We start from the raw sequence: 15,674 nt of genomic DNA on the forward strand, positions 1-15,674 counted from the left end.
ACCCTGATGAGTGATTAAGTCTGAGCCTGGAAGTCTGATGATCTGGGTTCTAATTCAGACTCAGCCACATAGCTGCTGTGTGACCTTGAGCACATCACTTAACTTTTCTGTGTCTCATTTCCTTCATCTGTAAAATGGGGATTGAATAGCAGTTCCCTCTCCTACTTAAGCTGTGAGTTCCATGTGCGACCAGCACTCTATCTATCTCAGTGCTTAATACAGTGTTTGGCACATAAATACTTAACAAATACTTAAAAATAGCTCTAGCTTTCTCCCATTGATTTGAGTTAAATCTATCTTAATGACTCTGCCACTTATCTATGTAATTTTGGGCAAAACACATAACCTGTCTATTCTTCGGGGTATTTTTATCTGTAAAAAGGGAACTTAATAGCTGTTCTCCCTAAGGGTAACTATGAGCTTCATGTGAGACAGGGACTGTGTCTGACCTGATTATCTTATATCTATCCCAGAATTTAGAACAGTGCTTGGCATATAGTAAGAACTTAACAAATGTCATTATTATTATTATTATTATCATGGTGATGATTGAAGAAGAGTGTGGATAAAGAGCGACTGTTAGCTAATGATAGCTGCTGTTGCTATTTCTACATCTGCTTGAAGCTCCTGTCTTGGATTTGCTGCTGTTTCCCTGTCTGATCCTGATTTTGCTGCTGTTAGTCTAGATCCAGGACTGGTAAGAGCTTTGTAAATAGATTGGACAATGACGATGCGCTGGGGGAGGTGGGGAGGCAGGGGTAACATTATCTTTTTGTTCAGTCCCCATCATGAATCACCCTGCCATTTTTGTTTTGCAACATCCTTTTTCATTTAAATGTCATTCATTATAAACAGAAGCAAATATTTCACATTGCAGGTGGTTAAACATATGTAATCCAGTACCTTAAATTGTTTTGGAGCCTGAAAATATTTGTAAATCCAAGAGAAGTTGGGATGAAAGTCTTAATTGATTGACTATCATGGGATTCTAAAGAGGGAATTGGGATTACGGTAGGAAAGTTTAGGGATGAAAATTCAAATAGCAATTATATGGAAGCAGTGTGGCCTAGTGAAAAAAGCCCCGGGAGTTAGAAGACCAAGGTTCTAATCCAGGCTCTGTCACTTTATCATCATCATCATAAATGTTATTTATTAAGTGCTTACTGTGTGCCGAGCACTGTACTTAGCTCTTGGGCGAATACAATACAACAGAGTTGAGAGACGTTCCCTGCCCACAATGAGTTCATCTGCTGTGTGACTTTGGGAAAATTGCTTAATCTCTCTGTGTTTGTTTATGTCATATGAAAAATGGGGATTAAGGCAGGGAGCTCTCTGTGGGACAGGGACTGTGTCCAACCTGTTTTTCTTGTCCCTACCTCAATGTTTAATACACTGACAGAAACATAGTAATCAGTGTTGTCTAGTGAATAAAGCATGAGGAGAAGGACCTGTGTTCTAATTTTCGCTCTGGCACTTGTCTGCTGTGGGCCTTGGGAGAGTCACTTTAATTCTCTGTGCCTCAGTTGTCTCATCTGTAAAATGGGGATTAAAAACTATGAGCCCATGTGTGATAGGACTGTGTTCAACAGGCTTAGTTTGTCTCCAACCCCACACTTAATACAGTGCTTTGCACATAATAAAGGCTTAAGTACCACCATTATTGTTATAAGCTAAATAAATCCTTTACAATGTCTTCAGCAGTAAAACCATTCACAAAAGAGGTCTAAAAATTTGAGAAATGTCTGTAACTTTTAACGGTACCAAAACCAACAAACATTTCATTTGCTTTATATGAATATGGGTTTTCAATTTGGTCAAGCAATTTGTTAAATCAAACATGCTTGGACTGTTAGGATTGAGCTAGAAAGGTTTAATTGTTGAAAAAATACCTTAGAAATGTTAGGGTTTTTGTTTCCAACTATTTGTTTTAAATCTTGCTTTATTAGGAAGCCTAGATCCTGTTTTCACTGCAATAGAGCTGTGAGTCCGGCACAGACTGTATTTCTGATCTGACCGGTAATTGAACCATAAAGATGAGAGTGGCCCAGAAAACTGTGTTATGTATGAGTCAGTGAATTATAGGACTTGAGTAAAATGCTGTTCAATGGTAAACCCCAGGCCTATTCTGCACTGGAAGAAATTCACCTACCCAAACTGGATAAATACCTAGGATTTGAATGTGAGTAAAAGTGTAACATAAATTTTTAGCTTTTAAATTTGCTGCATTTGCTTGCATAATCCAAACCAAGGCATAAACAGCTTAAATTATATTTTCACACTTTTTCCATAAAAAAGGTACTTATAGGTTCTGATTACTTCAGTGTTTTTGATTCTCAATACATAGATGAGGGTCTATTTGAGAATAACACAAAAGTACAGATCCACTGAGAAAAACTAATTCAGGCCAGAGTACTAAATGGACATGATATATTCTGGAAATCACATACTGCAAAACCAGTATATGGCTGGGTAGCCTATGGTGGAACGAGGCTCCAAGACACTGTTTCAGTGGCATCTTACCCATAAAGTATGAAGTTACTCCCAGAGTGACTGTCCCATAAACACAGAGTGATTCAAAGCTGAAACCAATAATTTAACCAAACTCTTAAGGCCTCAGTTATTTCTCTTTGATGAGTAATTTCCCTTTTGAGATTGAGAGATCAAATTACAGAGTCTAACTTTGCAATTAGAAAAATGGATGTTTACAGAGAATGAGATTATAAATTCAAAGAACTGGAAAGCACCACAAATACTTCAGTCACTGGGCAGGGATTGTCTCTATCTTTTGCCAAATTGTGCATTCCAAACGCTTAGTAAAGTGCTCTGCACATAGTAAGCGCTCAATAAATACTATTGAATGAGTGAATTAACTTTTATAGTCCAATCCCCCTGTCTCCAAGAAAGAACGCACCTTAATGCTAGGATGCCCTTTTTTAGGAGAATAAAAGGGGATCTCCGTACATTATTTGCATAGTGTAATTTAAAAAAAACCCTAAAACTTACCCTTAAGGAAATTGCAGGGTCTTTAATAATAATCCTATCTACAGTTTCTCCCTGTTGTAAATATCTCCTATCGTGGTTAAAGTCCATTTGTTCCCTCTACATTTGTTCTTGGAAGCTGGTTAATTTTTCAGTTTTGTTTTTTTTTTTTTCAGTTTCCAAATACAAGACTGTGCTTTTTACCAAAAACATCCCAAGTTTATAGCATCAAGGTGTTGAATGTAGTTTTATGCCCTATTTAACATGACTTATTTGAACTACATTTTCCATGCATTGTACAAATTAATATGGCTTTCCTTCAAAAGGGTCGCCAATTCTATACCAAAAATAGATGACTGGGGCTCCATGAAAATAAATATGACCACTCTTTCGTGGTATCCTAGGCACAAGCTACCATTCTTGAGTGGCGATGGAAAGTCCTAGGTCAACATCTGCCTTACAATAACTTATAAGATAATTAAAAATCAATACATAACTCAGTCTTTGCAGACTGAGTGTCAACTCTTTTAACCTTTGTTCTTAGATTCCATTTTACATCTCTTTAATCATCTGGTTTTCTTTACTGACCTGCCCATTTCCTGCAACCATTTCCCTTTCCCTGCAAAGGTAGAAAGTCAAATAGATGACAGTGATTCAGACCAGTGGTGGAAATTGTTAGAGAACTTTGCCAATAGTAACTAGAAGTAATCTCTTATGAATAACCCTTGCCCCTACCCTTCTTTCTTCTTCTTTATCTTCCTTTGAACAATGGCTAATAAATAACTAAGAAGACCATTTTCTTCTTCTTAACTGCAGCCATTAATTACCACATTAGCTTTTATTACATTTATAATTAAAAAGTTAAATAGTACAGTTGATTTATATAAAGAAGACTCATGCTTAAATAATTAGAAAAATATGGGTGATATGGGAAGTTTAATTAGGATTTACTAAAAAGTAAATATTGGATAAGGAGGGTGATGTTTATCAAGGAACTCTATTCCTGCGACAATTCATTTACTGATTGCATAAAAAGAAAGAAGAGTTTTATTTCCTTTTCTTGAATAAATCTGGCTTTCTGCACCTTGGCATAACAAGAGCATGCTGCAGCCTGCAGAAGATTTGGCCTCATTTCAATGCTTTACATTACTAAGACTGTCAGAGGATTGTCTTTCCAGGCACAATAGTGAAGTGCAGGAGGACAGCTGGCAATCTTCCTATGGTAACAAGTAAAGCTCTTTTGTGGAGTGTCTGCAGAAACATTGTGTTGAAATGAAAGGAAGTGGTGTCTTACTCTGAGAGTCTCCCAACATATATCTACTTTTTCATTTCTCAGGGCCAAAGCAACATAAAATAATTTGGAAGTACTCAGAGATAGAAAATAAAGTATAAGCAGATCCTTTGACTTATAGGCTCTTTCCACTAGGGTATGCTCTCCCCAGCTCAAAACTGTTGCCATGTAATCTGGACCTTGTATTGGGTGAGTGTTGTCCAGTTCCTCAGTTTTCTCAACTGTAAAATAGGGATTCACTAACTGTACTCCTTCCTACATGGACTGTGAACCCCAGGTGGGACAAAGTTTGTTTGTGACTCGATTAACTTGTATCTATCCCAGCCCTTAGAACAGAGCTGAACACATACTAATGCTGAGCAAATATCATTAAAATTAAACCACAAAAAAAAATAATGGAGATTTTTGGAAATCAGGAGCATCAAGGAAATAAGGGCCTGACATGCTGAAAAGGCACTGAAAAAAAAAATCCACATTTTGATTGTTGGACCAAGTGAATTACTGTAGGCTGAATTTGGTTCCATTAGTACATTTTTGTTGTACTATAATGTTGTGCTTGTCTATTCAATTACATTTGAGGTAGCGAGGCCTAGTGAAATTAGCACAGTACTGAGAATCAGGCTATCTGGTTTCATGTCTCATATTTTCCACCTGCCTACTGTGTGACCTTGAACAAATTACTTAAACTCTCAGGACCTCAATTTCCTCATTTATAAAATGGGGATAAAATAGACTTTTGGCCCCACATGGGATAGGGACTGTTTCCGATATGATAACCTTCTATCTTTTGCAGTGCTTACCATATTAAATGCCACCGTTATTATTATCATTATTATTAATATGCTAATTACCTACATAGGAGACTAACAATTATCAAGGAAGGCAAGATCACTTGGAAGAACAACTTCAGAGGAGAAATCATGCTGTTCCAAAATCAGAGAGACCCTTACCCCTCTCTCCACAGTTTTATGGAGGGAATCAAAATATCTCAACCTTTTTATGGTATTTAAATGCTTACTTTGTGCTAAGCACTGAAGTATATACAAGATAATCAGGTTGGACATAGTCCATGTTCCATGTGGGGCTCACAGTCTTAATTCCCATTTTGCTAATAGAACTGAGATCCAGATAATTTAATAATAATGGTATTTATAAAGCACTTACTATGTGCGAAACACTAAATGGTTTGCCCAAGGTCACTCAGCAGACAAGTGAGAGAGCTGGGATTAAAACCCAAGGCCTCTGAGTCCCAAGCCTATAGGCCTGTGCTCTTTCCACTGGGCCATACTCCTTCTCCTACCCTTCCTCACAAACCTGCACCTCAACAACTCGAGTTTCTCCATGGCCACATCACTCTATGTGAATGATGGCCAGGGACAGAGGCAGGGTTCATGTCCCCTCCACTGTCTGCCTTGCTGCTGCCCAGGACTTTACCTTTCTTGCACATATATGTCCCACAGAAGGGGGGCTCCTTTCAGGCTCTCATCTCCTCCTGCCTACAGGATGTCTCCACCTGGATGTCGGCCCGCCATCCAAAACTCAACATGAGCAAGACTGAGCTCCTCATCTTCCCTCCCAAGCCCAGTCCTCTCCCAGACTTCCCTATCACTGTGGATGGCACGACCATCCTTCCCGTCTCTCAGGCCCGCAATCTCGGTGTCATCTTTGACTCATCTCTCTCATTCACCCCACACATTCTATCTGTTACCAAGACCTGTCGGTTTCACCTTTACAATATCACCGAGATCTGCCCTTTCCTCTCCACCCAAACAACTACCTTACTGTTACAGGCTCTCGTTATATCCCGGCTAGACTACTGTGTCAGCCTTCTCTCTGATCTCCCTTCCTCCTCTCTCGCCCCGCTCCAGTCTATTCTTCACTCCGCTGCCCGGCTCATCTTCCTGCAGAAATGCTCTGGGCATGTCACTCCCCTTCTTAAACACCTCCAGTGGTTGCCTATCAACTCCGCTCCAAACAAAAACTCCTCACTCTAGGCTTCAAGGCTCTACATCACCTTGCCCCCTTCCTACCTCTCCTCCCTTCTCTCTTTCTACCGCCCACCCCGCACGCTCCGCTCCTCTGCCGCCCACCTCCTCACTGTCCCTCGGTCTTGCCTATCCTGCCGTCGACCCCTGGGCCACGTCCTCCCACGGTCCTGGAATGGCCTCCCTCCTCACCTCCACCAGGCTAATTCTCTTCCCCTCTTCAAAACCCTACTTAAAACTCACCTCTTCCAAGAGGCCTTCCCAAACTGAGCTCCCCTTCTCCCTCTACTCCCTCTACCACCCCCCTTCACCTCTCCGCAGCTTAACCCTTTTTTCCCCTCATCTCCCTCTGCTCCTCCCCCTCTCCCTTCCCATCCCCTCGGCACTGTACTCGTCTGCTCAACTTTATATATTTACATTACCCTATTTATTTTGTTAATGAAATGTACATCGCCTTGATTCTATTTAGTTGCCATTGTTTTTACGAGATGTTCTTCCCCTTGACTCTATTCATTGCCATTGTTCTTGTCTGTCTGTCTCCCCCGATTAGACTGTAAGCCTGTCAAACGGCAGGGACTGTCTCTATCTGTTGCCGACTTGTTCATTCCAAGCACTTAGTACAGTGCTCTGTACATAGTAAGCGCTCAATAAATACTATTGAATGAATGAATGAAAGGCTCTCACTTGCTGCATGCCACTATGCAACTGTGACAAGCTTTCATGTTTGAGGAATTCCTGGCTGAACCTGAACCTTAATTGAGCTGAAGCTGGGGAATTTGGGAGAAAATAGAAGGCAGTTAATCTTTTCTTCTGTCCTTCCTGTTGCATGTGAGTGGTTTTTAACTCCCTAGCAGAGGGAATCAAATTCAATGTTGTTTTCAGTTTATGGAGTTGGGTAAAGGCACCTGAATCAAACAGGTTTGCATCCAAATTTATGTGTATGCAGCTTAAGGGCTGAAAAAAGTCCAGGGTCTAGGGTTGAAATGATTATTCAAATTTTTGGGGATTCATCTAATGCCCCCTTCATGCTTTGAGCCATAACAACAAACAGAAAAAATCATATTGCCTCAGGTCTTTTCTAAGACTGATTTTCCCTTTTTCGAACTTTACCTGGGTAGAAATAAGTATTCTAGAAGATCATGCACCAAAAAGCCATATCCTGTCAGGACTGCAAAGCAACGGACCTACTGGCTATATCCAATCTTTCCCACACCTTTCTGTTTCAAAAGAAATACCAACTGACAGACAAGATTGAATCAAGTAATTTGCTGGGTTGGAACTGCCCATCCTGATCTCTTTATGAAGAAATGGATGGGGATTTACACCAGGGAGGAAAAAAAGCCACTTCCATTTATTGGCATCAATAATTGCCATCAGTAATTTTAGGGCCAGAACAGGAAACACCCATGCTATTTTAGAATACCAGTACTAATAAGAGTCCAGCACCTCGCCAGTAGAATCCCAGGGAGTTCAGTGTTGGAAAGATAATTTCAGGCATGACATGTAGAGTGTACAAACAAGCTTACATCCCATACTGAGTTTTTGAGGTTTATTTCATGTTCCTTGATAAATAAATCACAATGCTAAGCTTCTTTAAGCTGTTTTTCTTTTCAATTTACACCAATTTGAGAAAGACACAGTTAATTGAGATCTTCATCATTGCCTGGAATGTTTAATGGTGATGCATCTTATTTTGAATGATTCTTTTGGATGATTTCACAGACACAAGATTTCATTTTTAAAAACCAGAGAGAGAAAGGTCAGTGCATTTCCCGGTTTTACAAACTTAACCGAGTAGTTAATTTTGACCGTCTGGATTAACTCTGAAAATAAATGCCACTCTACATATTTGGGCTTTGAAAAATTTATGGTAGTTATCTCGGGAGCCAGGATACTGCTTAATAAATACCTGTCAGTGAGCCTAATGTGGAAGGTAATTTACTGTTCCCTTTTTTTTTTTCTGACTGTTTCGCTGTGATTTCTTGAGAATCTGGGATATGGAGGAACTCTTGGATTTGCTGCAGACTGATACTCTTCTTTTGGCTGAGATTTGTGGCAAGGTAATTGGGAGGGAAGCAAGGAGTTCTATTAATCAAAGGGTGGCATAGAGCACATTTTAGACTAGTAATAACAACAATTACATTGATTAAGTTTCCTGTTTGCTGGTAAATATAAGAGAATGAAATATAGAGTCTCTGACCCACACAAGGGTCAGAAATTAAGAGGAAGGATATATTTTATCTCCATTTTAAAGGTGAAGAAACAGGTTTAGGGAAGTTATGGGATTTTCCCAAGTTCACACAGAAGGGAAGTGGGACTAAAATGTGGTCTCCTGACTCAACCTTGAGGTGTTTTTTAAAAATTATTTGTTTTTTATCATTCTTTGTACCAGGTCACATTGTGATCATTTTGAAAGCTTTTTTTTTTTTTTTGAAAGATGGACTGCAATGGATTGGTGGGCAGAACTCTGTTTTAACAAGAGGGTACTCATCGACTTATTTCATGTTTCCATATATCTCCATCTCTGGAGATATGTTTCTATAGGGTCCCAGCAAGATAAAACCTTTGGAGCTGCCTTTTTATTTATCACTACTACCTGACAAGAGCCTGCCTTGCTTACATTTTTGATGAAGGCAAAGACCTTCAGGATCTTTATTCCTGATCCAGTCCTGCTAAGGACACTAGTGAGGGGAAAGTAAAGCTGGCTGATGTAATGATAATAATTGTATTTGTTAAGTGCTTACTATGTGCCAAGCATTGTTCTAAGCACTGGGGTAAATACAAGGTAATTAGGTTGTCCAACATGGGGCTCACAATCTTAATCCCCATTTTAAAGATGGAGAGAACTGAGGCACAGAGAAGTTAAGTGACTTGGCCAAGTCACACAGCAGACAAGTGGCAGAGGAGAGATTAGAACCCACGTCCTCTGACTCCCAAGCCTGTGCTCTTGCCACTAAGCCACACTGCTTCTCTTAATATCAGTGTGGAACTTCTACAAAAGCAGGCCTAATCCATCTCTCCATTTGCCTTTTTTTCTTATTGCTGGCAAATGTGTTTTAAGTTGAAGAGGGATAGATTAATCTTCTTCACAGGAGTTCCCTTCCTAATATTTTCTGTGCATATCGTGAATAATATTGAAAGCAAAAAGTTTTATCGTACTCCCTCAGGGTTTTGTTTTTCCCTATAGACTGTAAGCTTCTTGTGGGCAGGGAACTTGTCTACCAACCATGTTGTATTGTAACAATCGATTGTATTTATTGAGTACTTACTATGTGCAGAGCACTGTAATAAGTGCTCGGGAGAGTGCATTAAAGCAAAATTAGCAGACACATCCCCAATCATAAAGAAAGTACACTCTAAAGTGTGAGCTAGACATTGATATGCATCATATTGTCCTCTCTCAGGCACTTAGTTCAGTTTTCTTCACACAGTAAGTGCTTAATACATACAACTGATTGATATACCAATATCAATAGAAGTTTTTTGATGATTCAACAGCATTGCTAGAATCTCTGAAAAGAGAATTTACCATGAGTTGTCTAGATGGCCTCAAAAGATGACACAGCAGCCCGGGAATCCTTTTGCTTAGGGATTTGTTTCTTTTTTCTTTAAGCACTGCAAAGAAATTTTACAGCTTGTGTAGGCAGACACCCCCTAGAATGATTTTCTAATTGAAATTAAGTCATATTCCTCAACCATAGGATTTGGAAAACTAGCTCTAAGAGACAATGAAACTGCTACCCATGGGGACTTGCTTCTTCCTGTTTTGGCCCTATATTCTCCAAAACATGGAGGAAAGCACAATTCCTTCCTTCTCCCTATTTTCCACTGTATTCAGGGAAAAGCCAGGTTGTTTGGAAGTAAATATAAGTAAGTAGTATTATATTCCAGATAATAGTAGGAATATATTTCAGATTATAGTAACCACATTCCAGCAATGTGGGTAGAAAAGGGGAGAAACAGTGTGGCCTAGTGACCTCCCTGCCGCTTGTCGCTTCCTTCTCCAAGTCCACACATCACTCTGCTGCTTGGATCATTTTTCTAACAAATGTTCAGTCCTTGTCTCTCCTCTCCTCAATAACCTCAAATGGTTGCTCATTCTTCTCCAAATCAAACAGAAACTCTGTAGCGCTAGCTGTAAGGCACTCAATCAGAACTACCCATCCTATCTGACCTCGCTGATTTCTTACTACATCCCAACATACTCATTTCCCTCATATGCCAGCCTACTCACTGTACCCTAATATTGTTCGTCTCACTGCTCTCCCCTTGCCGATATCTTCCCACGGCCCTTGTACCCCCTCCTCCTTCATTTCTAGCACACCATCTCAACCCTCATCTTCAAACTCAAACTAAAATCACACTTCCTCTAAAAGACCTTCCCTGACTAACCCTTCATTTCACTTATTCACCTATGCACTTTGATCTATACTTTCTAAGCACTTGATATTCACTCCAGACCCACAGCACTTTTATAGAGAAGAATTTTCCCTGTCTCTAGTTTCTGTCATTCATATATTCATTCAATCACGTTTATTGAATGCTTACTGTGTGCAGAGCACTGTACTAAAAGCTGTCTCTCCTAGTCTATAAACTCCTTGTGAGCAAGGTTTTTGTGTCTGCCAGCTTATTATATGGTATTCTCCCAAGTGCTTAGTACAGTGCTCTGCACACTCTAAGTGCTCAGTGTATACAATTGATTGAGTCTATTAAAAATTTAATAGGTATAATTAGAAATGGAAGTGAAAATCAACTGATGAGTTTGGAAAATTTATTTTTTTATTTTCAAGAAACATAGCAACAATGTGTTAAACAAGGTGTAACAAACCTGAATCCTTTCATCTATGGAAAACTGCATTTACATATGGCATAAATGGCTATCTGGCAGAACCTGATATATTCTAAAACAATGATCCTTTTGTTTTATATAAGTGGCCATGTGATTAACATATGTCACTTAAATGGAGTGCTTTTCAAGGCCTTATAAAATATTCATTAAATATCCTACTTTTAAGGGCAAACTGCATCTTACAGGGTCTTCTAAGAAGAGTAGCTGATTAAACAGAGTAATTTTTTACCATAAACATATCTTTGAGACTTCTGTTTTGCATGTGCATGGATTTATTAAAATTTCCATTTTATTATTCAGCTATTCCACTTTATCATTCTATTTTAAAGTTACATTTAAATAAAATGCTTATTGTTTTGCATAAATTTGTGCTAAACACAGCACGTGAATCTATCTGCAAAATCTTGCAACATCACTGGTTTTATCCTGTCCCCTAGAGTTCCAGAGGAACTTGGGTAGAGGCTATAGGTGGTCAGTTCTAAAACAGGAAAATGATGAAGGAAAATTTATTACTTTCTAAAATGGAATATTGCACACAAGTCACACTTCTTTCTCATTACTATTTCGGAAAAGGAATTTATTGACTATGGAAAATATCAGCTAGTAATCTTGGGGAGGGAGATCTCCAATATTTTGAGCAAAGCATTAATTAAGGTCTATCAGGTTACTGATGGAGAATAGTGTCACAAAATCAGAATTCATTGCCTTGCCCCCCACACCACCAATGATTTAACCTTACCAAATTCTTTAATATGTGTTAATTGAGTGTGATTTTGGATGTGCCCTTTGAACACGTGATATTCACACCACCTTCAGCCCAAAGCACTTACGTACACATCTGTAATTTACATTAATGTCTATTTCCCCTTCTAAACTGCAAGCTTCTTGTGGTCCAGAAATGTGCCTACCAACACTGTTATATTGTGCTCTCCCAAGTGCTTTGTACAGTTGCCAGTGTCATCATTTTCACCTTGATGTGGTCAGGACCCAGTCCCTGCTCTCTTGGGGTTTACATTTTCGCATTACGAACAGTCATTTCTTCATAAAGGTTTTCAAATAGCATATTTCAAGGGCCTGACCATTTCTACCTATTCAAATCTTATTTTAATGCATCTGTCCTCAAGCAAAATTAACCCTGTTACTGAAGCGTTTTCATAAAGCAAAAAGGAATGATCAAAGGTCCATTATTCAGGGTCTTAACAAGGGAAATTACAAAAGAAGCACCAAGTGCTTCTTTCCATTGAAGTTCTGATCCTTAGATCACTAAGAATGTGCCTGAGTCCAGGATGAATATTCAGACAGAAGCATTGGAACTGTCCATTACTCAAACTTCTTGAAGAGTTGGATTTTAATCTATCAATCGCTCAGTGCTTTTCAATTGGTGCTTACTGTGTGCAGAGCACTGTTGACTTGACAAAATACAGAGCAATAGAGATGGTAGACACAATCCCTCCGTATGAGGAGTTTACAGTCTACATTTTATTCCTTAACATTTCCAGGGGAGGAGTTGCCACCACTTCAACAACTAATTCTGCTCTCCAGGGTCTCACCTACCTGCCATTTCACCCATGGCTTTTCCAGTAAAATGAAAGCCTAAAGCTTAATTGGCAAATGACAATGTTACCATTTTATAGGGGAAGTAAGTCATGCTTTTGGGAGTGGTGTGAGACAAATGTAAAAATAGGGGCTAAGTTGTTCATTTCCTTTTCTATGACAAAGCTGAACTTGCACTCTCTTCAAAGAGAAAGAAATTAAATGAACACAGAAATGAGGCAAATTTCCTCCACAACATATATATTTACTAATATGCCCGCACATATGGCACAGCACAGTATATATTTACTGCGGTGTTTTTGTTCTTCCGTTGTTAAATGTGTTAATCTGCAATAGCAATCAATGTTTTTTCCTGGTATAGCGGTAGCCAAACATACTTTAATTTGAAATGGGGAGAAATATCTATTCTACTTGCAAAGAATGTCTTTAGGTCATCTGCAGGTAGACCTCTAGACTGTAAGCTCATTGTGGGTAGGGAATGTTAACTCCAACTCTCCTATATTGTTGTCTCCCAGGTCCTTTTTACAGTGCTTTGCACACAGTGAGTGCTTAATAAATGTGATTAATTGGAAACATAAGAGAAGACTTTCCTTATTGAGTTAAGGAAGTTTTCATTAACTATGGAGTATGCATAAGGGACAGCAAGGGGTTTCTCCTCTTAAGGCACTGCAAAAGAAATGTCCTAACACCCTGGTGGTAAAAGTGATCCAGCATATCACTCTTAAGATTTCTAAAGCTGAGATAACTCAATGAATGGTATTTATTGAGCACTTACTGAGTACTAAGTGCATAGGCTGTTCCTAAAGGTTCTTAGGTAAATGAAGTGAGTAAAGCAGAACAAAATTGTATCTAAGTTATCAAAGATCAGCCACAAAGAGGATTATATAGCAATATATTTTTATGATTAAGTTGATTTCTGGACCAGCTGAACTAGAACATTGTTTCAGAAATCACAAAAATATCAGTCTATTCATCCATTTGACTCCTTGACATCCACTTGTTTTTATGCACCCCAGATTTATTTCTCCCTTACCTTCAATCTGAGGTCTATTTGGTTTATTATGGTTCCTAAGTGATCCAAAACAAGGATTCCCTCTAAGGTATTATGGTTCAAGGCACTTTGCAAAACACAAAATACACTTTTACAATCAATCTTTTTAATTACTTTTGATACTTTAGAACAAAGCTCAGCTGGCTCCTTTTTCTTGTGTTTGTCTCAGTGGTAGGCCGGAGGATTTGAGGAATAGAGGACTTTTTCAAATGGGAAATTAGCAGCAGGTTTCCATTAGAGTGCTCAATCCATCATCAAAATCCATGTCAGATGTCTATATGAATAACTGGACCAAGAAAATCCATAGCAGATTTATTTTTGAGGACTGTTCTGAAACCCTAAATTCTGGGATGTATCCATCTCATAAGACTTGGCAATATTTTCTCTCTCTGGTTGTATAGGTGTAGGTCAAAGGGCTTCTTTTGGAAAATTTTAAGAAAAAGACAGAAAGCATTATTTCACTTTATACTACAATCTTTCCTGGAGTGATTCCTTGCGTCTCTATGATTGTTTATATCAGAGGTTCGTCAGTTTGGGATTTAGGTAGTTAATTTTTCCAATTATTCTCCTGAGTACCACCTAATGAAAAGTGTGAAAATGTATGCATGATGCTTCTGATAATTATCAAATTTATTTTGGTGTAAAGCAGCATTCTTTGATATGGAATTATGAGTTAATACATAGCATAAGTAATTGGACATGACTTATCTGGGAAAAAAATACACACACACACACACACACACACACATGTATACATACATATATATATATATATACGTGCACACACACACACACACACACACACACACACACACATATATATATGTTCTCCAGATATATACACATACTTATATATTCCCAATTGCCCCCCAAAACTTTTTCAGTAAATATTAAGTTTCCAATTTGAGACTTAAGGCTATTAGTCCAAATGTAATACATACATTCAATAAATGAAACTAGTATTTTAAAGTGATGTTTTTTCTGCAATACAGAACTTTCTTTCTTCCCATTTGGCAGTTAAAATGTTTAGAGATGGAGCTCAGTCTACACTCTACTTCAAAATGGTAACTTTGAAGAAATGATATTTACTCATCTATTCACATACACACATACTTCAGAGCTTCCTTGTGGGCCTGTTTGTTTATTTGGTGTATCTTTCTAAACTGACACAGACATTATTGTCCTAGGCAGCTTCATGAACACTCATCTGAGGATATAAAGGATTTTTCACCTATTGCTGAATATTCATTTTTCTTATTAAAATATTAAAAACAAATTTGATTAGTATAACACCCAGGATTTATGTAGTGAAAATAGTTTTAAGCCAGTGTTGAAAGGATGTGATCTATACTCAGAAATAGATATCCATTCAACTAAGGAGGAACAGCTCTATACCAAAAGATGGTTTTATTTCTCCAACTATCTTTTATTGTTTATTCCCTCCTTTGTTCCTTTGTTTATTTTGGCTAATGGAAGTAGCATGACCCAGAGTTGGAGGATCTAGTTCTGAAAAAATAAGAAATGATTAATTTGTTCTGTTGTCCTTCCTCTGCCTAGATATAGGTTGGGCTCCAAAGAGGACTCTCAGACCTCTATTGTACCCTGGTGCCTCAATTCCCATTTTCTATTCCTTGAAGAGAGTCAGTTGACAAGCTCGAAGTTAACATTAAGAAGGACTTACTCGACTTCATTAATCAGCCACTGCCATTTTGGCCAGGAGCCCTCTCATTGCCTACGTCATTAATTCAGATGGACTTATCCACATTTTTCTTTTTTTTTTTAGCAATGACAATGCAATTCATCAGTCATCGGTTTCCTGATTATCATGACCCAACCATAGGTAAGTCCCAAATTCTTCTCCTTTTATTACTCCTCCTCATAACTGCTCCTCTGAATGGTATTCAATAAGCTAGAATATTATTTTAATTATTCAATTCCATGCTTTGTGATCACTATTCTAAGAGG

General features: G+C 38.5%; 1 protein-coding gene across 1 annotated transcript in view; it reads left to right on the forward strand.

The window, feature by feature from the left end:
* RIT2 (Ras like without CAAX 2) overlaps positions 1-15,674 on the forward strand; it is a 352,945-nt gene that overhangs the window by 63,320 nt on the left and 273,951 nt on the right. Inside the window, exon 3 of the mRNA XM_007659987.4 lies at positions 15,493-15,549. Within this exon, the coding sequence (XP_007658177.1) occupies positions 15,493-15,549 (57 nt within the window). The remainder of the gene's footprint in view (positions 1-15,492; positions 15,550-15,674) is intronic.

This window comes from Ornithorhynchus anatinus, chromosome 3, assembly GCF_004115215.2.
Source record: "Ornithorhynchus anatinus isolate Pmale09 chromosome 3, mOrnAna1.pri.v4, whole genome shotgun sequence".
NCBI classification, from domain to species: domain Eukaryota; kingdom Metazoa; phylum Chordata; class Mammalia; order Monotremata; family Ornithorhynchidae; genus Ornithorhynchus; species Ornithorhynchus anatinus.